The sequence below is a fragment of the Adiantum capillus-veneris genome, chromosome 24 (genome assembly GCF_014529385.1).
Source record: "Adiantum capillus-veneris isolate H3 chromosome 24, ASM1452938v2, whole genome shotgun sequence".
NCBI lineage: Eukaryota > Viridiplantae > Streptophyta > Polypodiopsida > Polypodiales > Pteridaceae > Adiantum > Adiantum capillus-veneris.
The window spans coordinates 101,024,606-101,032,665 of NC_140954.1; the positions used below are offsets into that span (position 1 = coordinate 101,024,606).

Here is an 8,060-nt window from a genome sequence, read left to right on the forward strand (position 1 = left end):
GTGCTGGGGGGATATTCACCACACACACACACACACACTTATTTTGGGATTCATTCTCACTTGGTGAAAGTGGAGGAACTCCACCTCCTTCTCTCCAAGCTTGCGAGAAGTGAGAGCCTACACCAACACTCTTGGCTATGGAATGCAAATCCAACCAAGAGCCATGCTTCAATGCTTAAGCTTGCTATCTTGTCCATCTTCATTACTATGCTATTATGTATGCTAGCAAGAAGGGTGATGATAAGTGAGGAACTATTTCTTTCTCCTATGGAATGTTTATTCTTGCTATTCCGTACCCTCATTCCTCGCTAGCTCTCTCCACCTTCGAAGGTGTTTGAGGCCTTGGGACTAAGGCTTGGGATAGTTAATGCTTTCTACAAAGTTTATGTTATGTTTGTGATGCATGAAGCTTTCCATCTTCATTGCATCACCTAAGTCACAAGGAACACAAAGATTGTATTGTACCAAGTCTTTCTTGATGGGAGAAACTATAATACAAATGCCTTTTGGAGGGAGGACCGGCTCTGTATGAATCTGGTCCTCAACTATTGTCATGTTCTCTAAACTCTCTCTCTTGCAAAAGTATTGTTCATGCCAAGTTAACTAAGTACCATGTTTATGTTGCTACCATCAATTAAGTTCACCCGCTATGCTCACAAAGTAATCTCACAAAAGTGCTTTATCTAATTTCCTAATTCCGCTACTCTCAAAGTTCATAGGCCATTCCCATTACAATTTTCCTTAACCCCACTTTTCAGGGAACGAGCTTGTTTTAATGGCATGGTTTCAGACATTGAAAGAGAAATTGACTACGGGACCAGTTTTGACTTTGCCGGACTTGTAGAAGTCATTTGAAGTATATTGTGATGCTTGTGGTCGTAGTCTGGGTGCGGTCTTAATGCAAGAAGGCCATGTCATTGCTTACGAGAGCCGATTGTTCTCAAGGCCGGAAATGACAGCACAGATTTATGAGAAAGAGCTTATGGCGGTTATCCATGCTCTTACTCAGTGGCGGCACTACCTACTCGGAGCGGATTTTATTGTCTTTATAGACCATCAGAGTTTGCGCTACTTCTTGTCACAGAAGCAGCTATCTGAAAAGCAGATGCGGTGGGCGAAGAAACACGTCAAACTTGATGATTTCTGGGTTGCCCTCTGTCATGCATCTCCAAAAAAGGAAGCAAAAGCCTAAAATGAATCGGGTAACATATCAGGAACAACTTGTGCAAGCGATTAGTTGTTCCTCGATATCTTTAGTCTTTGAAAAAATAGGTCCATCTAATTGTTCCCTTGCTTAATCTTGGATTCTAACTATTTATGCTGGTAAGCATTTGTTGTCTCATTGCTACTTGCGTACAAATTTGCTTGTGTATCCCATGCATATTTTGGCGTTTTTTCTAATTGAATGTGGAAAGTAATGGAACATTTAATAGATATCGTAGTCAAAGCATAAGCATGGGCATATCTCCCATCTGAACGTGTTTGCCCCATAGTGGGCAAAACAACGCTAATAGAAAATGTACATCATGATCTTGCACAATAGGACAAATGCCCCTTGTAGCCAAAACATCATGCACCACATAAGCCAAGAGTGGGTAGTTGGCTCTAGTCACTCTATCCTCAATAGACATTATGCGGTAAGCATCATTGTTGTTAGCCATGACGAGTGAATGCACTTGATATAGAAGCCGCTTGTAAATAGGAACGCCTTCACAAAAACAATGAGTGCTATATAACTGAACCTATGCTACAAAGGGCCTATTTGGAAAAAACACTCGTTCAAAAACCTTACAGAACATGACTACATTATTTATGCAATTCTGCATGTAATGGAAATGAAAGTCTAAATGGGCCTTGTCTCCATTTCATTTTGGGTGTTTGCACAAAATAAGGCAACCCATTTTCAAGTGGCGGGTTGGATGCTCCTACCTGGCTTTACACACTTCTATGCAGGATTCTTTCAAAGCAAATGCACTAGTTTGTGCTTTGTGGTTTGGTAAGCTCTTAGTAGTATGGCATGTGGAATGTCACATTAAACCACACAAAATGTCATCCTTTCATTTATGATGACATAGATGCCGAAAGGAAATTGGCACATTGTACAAATTTGTTGTGTGGAAGCAATACTCCGCCCCTCGCTTACGTGGGGTCCTTTGTTGAAATGGTGGGAACGCATGCTGTGTGAAAATTTGCCAAATACACCTCCATTATAACATGGCTCCACCTCTAACATAGCAAAAGGTATGCACATGAATACGCGCACATGCTCGTGTGTGCACACACACACAGAGCATGAGCTGGAAGCATTGATACAAAATTTGGCTAGCGTTGTAGCTTGTCAAAAGGCACATCTTTAGCATCGCAAGAGCAAAGGTGATGTAGAAAATATCGAATTGGAGCTGCGTAGTATGGAGCTACTTCCAAGGTTACCACTCATGCTCATCCCTCACAACCAACCATACATTGCTGTGTCATTTGCACACATGCTCGGGCGGGCGTGTGTGACACGGGCCTAAGTTATTATGGCTCTTCAAACTTTTGTCACACTGGGTGCGAGAATTAATGGGTTAGGGACGTGGGACTGCGATTGCCTGCCACGTATATGCACACGTGTTGCGTAATGAGACCTACAATGCAAAGCTCATATCAACCACGCGGGGAAGCGAGGAAACAACACGCCGCATTCGATTGATCCGAGAGAGAGAGAGAGAGAGAGAGAGAGAGCGCAATGGCTTATCCTAGCACGGGAGAGGAGGTGATGGGGAAGCCGGAGCAGCCGCAGCAGCAAGAGTCGCCTTATACACCCTTTGAAAGCAACGAGGATTATGTGAGAGCTGGCTATGGTGCAGAGGGCTATCAGCCTGCTGCACCAGTGGATGATCACCAGCCTGACTACTACACACCACCTGCTCCTGCACCCGCTGCTGCACACCCACGCGGTGTTGCCGAAGAGGGCCCTCCCCCATCCCAAGAAGCCGGTGGCATGAAGGAGAAGCTGAGAGAGAAATTGGGGCCGTGTTTAGGCCATCGGCCTGCCTCCCACGAGCACCAGCAGCACGAGGCACATGAATCTAAGGGCCCGGGTGTGATGGACAAGGTGAAAGCTAAACTGTCCCCACAGTAGTGTCTTACTCTTTACACTGCATGTGCGGTTTTATACCAGATTTCTTTTCTACAACCCAGAACATGAGAGCAGTGTCTGCGAAGAGTTGTGGGTTGACATGATCATATCTCTCTGTTTTTCTGACTTTGAACAATAGGTTTGAATATTTTTGACTCATGGTTTGTATGAGTCTTTGCTTAGATTGATATTAATCAATACTGGTTTTGAGATTTTAAACATATATTTTTGTGAAGCACGGAGCAATCGGGGCAATGCTGGCACGAAGAGCTTAGTTGGACTAGGCCTTGGCATAGATGCAAAATGCAAGAGTGACCAACAGCTTGCAATCGCTCTAGTGTGATAGCTTTGCTGTACATATATAATACAGACATACAGAGATGGCAATATGGTTTACAAGAATGATAGTTTTGTGAGCGTGAGTATCCAAGAGGTGTGTTTTATAGCCCATTTATTGCACTTAAATATTCGCACTCGTCCACTATTGAATTTGAGTACATTTTTCAATCTCGTTGCTTTAAATTGCACATAGGAATCCTATTTTGAGTAATAACTCAAAACATGCATATGCATTGGTATAGGCAAGCTACATAGACAACACAACATGAGCTCAATCAAATTTCACGATGTACATATCTAAATCTTTCTTAGGTCACTTCCCATGTCCCATGACAAAACTAATGTTTAGTGTGTACGGATTGTGACCTCTTTTCTTGACGAGTTTGAAGTAGACTCCTATGTGCAGGATGGCATTAGTATCAAGTGCCTTGCATTGTTTTTATGTTTTAGGTAGTATTCATGAGGTCAATGTACGCAAAGCCTATTTGATGATGAGGAGCTTCACTTTGTAGGAACCATATTTGGTATCTATAAACTACACTTTCGTCTTTTCAAGTGGGTAATGTGAACTTACAGATATACAAGAATGCCCTGATACTTTATCCCTCTAGTTTCTTCTAAGGTATTACAAATGTCTTATGTAAATATAAGCTATAGTGGAGTTAATTTTCCCATGCTTATGTAAATATATGCTATAGTGGAATTAATTTTCCCATGCTAAGTACAAAAAACATATGATGCTATAGTGGAGTTAATTTTTCCATTCTAAGTAGAAAAGGGCTAGAGCCACAATGAGACGAGCCATTTAGGTTTTGGTTTTCTTCTCACTGGATCATTTCAACTTTAGTCTTGATTGCCATTTAGTCTTGGTATTCCTCACTGAATCATTTCAACTTTAGTCTTTTGTTAATCTTGAGATTCCCACTTTTTCAAAAGGTGTTCTATAGATTTTTACAGCGATATGATGTGATGTTCACTAGCTCTTCCAATGTAATAGTACACTAACTGGGTGTTGGCATTATTGACTTAAGATGCCACTTGAACAGTTTGCTTTGCTCGACTTAAATCCGTGGTCTTACACACCAAAGGGTATTCTTCGATTGCTCTAAGGTATGAGGGTAGAGTTTTGAAGGCTTTGCCTTTCAAAAAGCTTGACTATTCTAATTCATAGTGTTCATACAAAGATTGCCCCTCCAATCTCACAGGAGGATGTTCTAACCACACTTCTTCAATTGGAGCTGATTTTCAAAGTAACTTCCATCGTTAACCTCAACTTTTTTACGTAAGTGTTCAACCCAATCATCCTCCACTAAGGGGATTTTCTCTAGCCTTTCTTCATTATCGGGTATTATGTGTCGTCTTTCACATTTCAAAACTCCCTCAATTCTTTTAGCGTCTCATCTCAATTGGTCTCAATTTTGCTTCACCTTTTGCAAGATTTTTAATTGTCTCAACGTTTGTTTGTTTTTTTTCTCTATGAGCATTGTTGCATGATTCTCACTAGATTTTGATAGGCTTCCAGTTTTGCGGCTTCCATATCATGGGATGGATAATTTTTCCATTTGGTTTCCATGGTTTGACTTGCTTTTAGTTCATTTGGAAGGATTCTAAGGTTGTGTTGATATTAGATTCAAGGTTGTGCTCACTTGGAAGGCTTCTGAGGTTGTCCAGAGGATTAGAACTATATTGGCAAGACATGGGAGATTACCTGTGCAAACTCTCACCATGGAGCACATCGATATGATCATGCAACGATCAGTGTGAACCATCTCTAGATCGTATTGCTCATATTCGTCATTTTGTACATGTTCTTTGAGAACCACCACCACTTTTTGTATTTATACCTCTCGGGCTCTTAAAACCCACCGTTTATAGCTCTAGTAGAGTTTCTGTTACTTGGTTTCTTTCTTTCTTTTTATCTAGACCTTGTATCATATTCACCATGATGTAGCTCTCTCTCGTCTCATAGGTCAATATGGCCTTTAGGAGACGTTAATATGAAATTTCGTTTCCTCTCTCTCTCTCTCTCTAAAAAATCTAACCTTTTTGCCAATGGCATCCTATACAATCAACATGTCACTTGAAATGGTTTCAATCACTTCGACCGTTCGTAACTTTGTGTCAAGCACTTGTATCTCAGTATGGTTTCCAGATACTAGGACCTTAGCTTTATTGTTTGTTGCTCTCTCGGTGTAGGTCCAACAAAGCAACTCTGACAACAAAAGGAACCTTGCATGGGATCAACACATGAGGAAATTTACAAATAGAGGAAATAAAACAATGCCTTTACAACCTCCCACCGATGAGATGGCACCAAGGATGACTAAGGACAATGCATACTGCATGAAAAGATTGCTTTTTTAGGTTAATGGCAGAAAGTCACTTAAAACCATAGAGTATGCAGGACAAGCACGTCAGATAAGATGCATAATTGAAGAATCTTGAAACTCAATTATGAAAAATGAAAAGAGGACAATTTTAGGAAGACCATATCTAAAGAGGACAATTTTAGGAAGAACAGAATTTCGATAGAGAGACTCAACAAAACAAAAGGAGGTTGATGATAACCAAAAGTTTGTAATGGCACTCATTGTGGAGATGAAGTTAGTTCTCCAGGGGTGGTCTGAACGTAGCTCCATAATTCAAATGCGTGGATTCAAACCCTCTGGAGCACCACTCCTTTGATGAAATTGAAGTTGCATTTAATGTCCACTTTTGGCAAAATTTATCTTAGCCACCAGATTCAAAAATGCAAATTAAGATAAAAAAATGGAAAATATTTCGCTCGAAACATTTAAAGAATAGTAGAGAATTCCAAAAAATGTGTGATGCGACACAAGAGAGTGAAATAGATTGACAAACAAAAAATTGACCGAGTACCCAAAATAAATTGGGCAAAATAGAAAATCTTTATTGATGTAAGATGGAGCTTAGCTAGTATCGTAACCTCTCGACCACCCCGAGCTATCTCACTCTCAATCGCTTCTTACTTTCACTACCAATCCCAATCTCACACACAGTCACAATCACAATCACAATCACGATGGCACTCTCAATCACAATCAATATCGCGCACAAAGCTAGAAAAATACATTTTTCCTAACCGAAGAAAATAAGGGCTACTTGAAATTCTACTGGTTTTGAGGTCAAAATTTGAAGCTTTTGATTTACACAAGGCAAGCTCAAAATCTAACTGGGATTTTATGATTCTAGCTGGTTAACATACACTGTACCCCGGTTTTTTTCTAACACTAATTGTGCAACCTCTTATGATGATTGATGTCGTCTCCCAGAATAGCTAGCCAAAAAGTGGCTAGTCTTAAGAAAAGCAAGGAAAAAATAGGGTCGAAAAGAGGCGTTTTGCACATGACCACCAAAACGGGTGAATTTTCCGGAGTTTACCTATTTTTCCAAATTTACAAAAAGTGCATCGAACGGCTCAGATCGCACCCGATCCCCGAAATGGGCATGGGCCATTGATTCCTCCTACCCATGCCCGTGTGAGATAGTGAGGACGGTAGCTCCCAATCGGCTCTGAATCTGTTCCGGATGGTCTCACATGAATCTATTTGCCTCGTTGCTCTCTTCAATACTCATGTGATGCAAAAAGGTTGCCCTACGCCAATTCTCTCAAAATCAACCTACAAGTTGGCAATTTTGACAAAATTGGTGCAAAACAGACATTTTTTACTTTTTCCTGAATCTAGAGGCTTCAATGAGCATCAAAAAGATAGAATCTAAAAATACTCAAAGAATCAATCTTTTTCCTTGCATTTAGGACTTCATTTCGTACACAAAAACTTTTCAAATTCCAACCTTAACACCCTCAAAAGTGGCTCCCAAAGTGTGCCCCGGGTCAAAGTTTGAAACTGAATGAAAATAATAAAAAAGAACTACATTGTGGACACACTTTAAAACACCCAAAATTGCTAAGAATTTGGAAAATGAGTCCCATTACAAATGTAATTTATTTTGTGTAGACAGTGAGGCAATACAACGATCACATATTATTAATTGAGTGGGTGCATGCGTAACTCTCGTGTGTGTTGTATGCGCATGGGAGGGGAGTGTAACAATGTATAATCAATGTACACATGTGGCAGGTGCATTGTGCAAGATGTCAAGGTGTCACTGTGACAAGGTGCTCCGTGTTACGATGATAATGTTGCGGTGACTCTATTTCATGTTGACATTTTTGTGTGCATTATAGCTGCAAGATTCAATGGTTATTCTATGTACATTGAAAGGTGTGATGGTGCAATGTCTTGTTAAGACATGTGACACTTATAAGAACACGATGAATAGTGTATGCTATGCACACACATGGATGACAAGGTGCCACAATGACAATTACACTCATAAACTGAGTGGAGGCAAGTGATGATCGAGGAATGTGTTGGGATGATATCTATGTTGGTGAGATACTATGCTTGAGAAATTTGCACATGACAATTTTTGGGAGGTTGTCATAATGTCATGTCTAATGGGTGATATGTTGAACATGTTTGGGAGTAAGAGTGTGCACTCTCAATTTGAGCCAAAGGCCACGTTGGGCATGGTAGTCCATTCGAACATCTAATGGATGGGGGCATTTTTGTAT

The 8,060-nt window shown here is 40.5% G+C and overlaps 1 protein-coding gene across 1 annotated transcript; it reads left to right on the top strand.

Annotated features, from left to right (window-relative positions):
* Positions 1-2,668: 2,668 nt before the first annotated feature.
* LOC147426858 (Late embryogenesis abundant protein, group 6) lies at positions 2,669-5,862 on the top strand. Its single transcript, XM_086498421.1, has 2 exons — positions 2,669-3,097; positions 5,657-5,862. Exons 1-2 carry the CDS (start codon positions 2,729-2,731, stop codon positions 5,822-5,824), a joined length of 537 nt encoding a protein of 178 aa, XP_086354547.1. The 5' UTR covers positions 2,669-2,728; the 3' UTR covers positions 5,825-5,862.
* Positions 5,863-8,060: the final 2,198 nt, after the last annotated feature.

Excerpts from the sequence above, each read along its gene's own strand:
- LOC147426858 (XM_086498421.1), top strand. The coding sequence starts at position 2,729 with ATGGCTTATCCTAGCACGGGAGAGGAGGTGATGGGGAAGCCGGAGCAG. Across the intron at positions 3,098-5,656 it reads GCCCGGGTGTGATGGACAAG|GTCCAACAAAGCAACTCTGA; the intron begins GTGAAAGCTAAA and ends CTCTCGGTGTAG.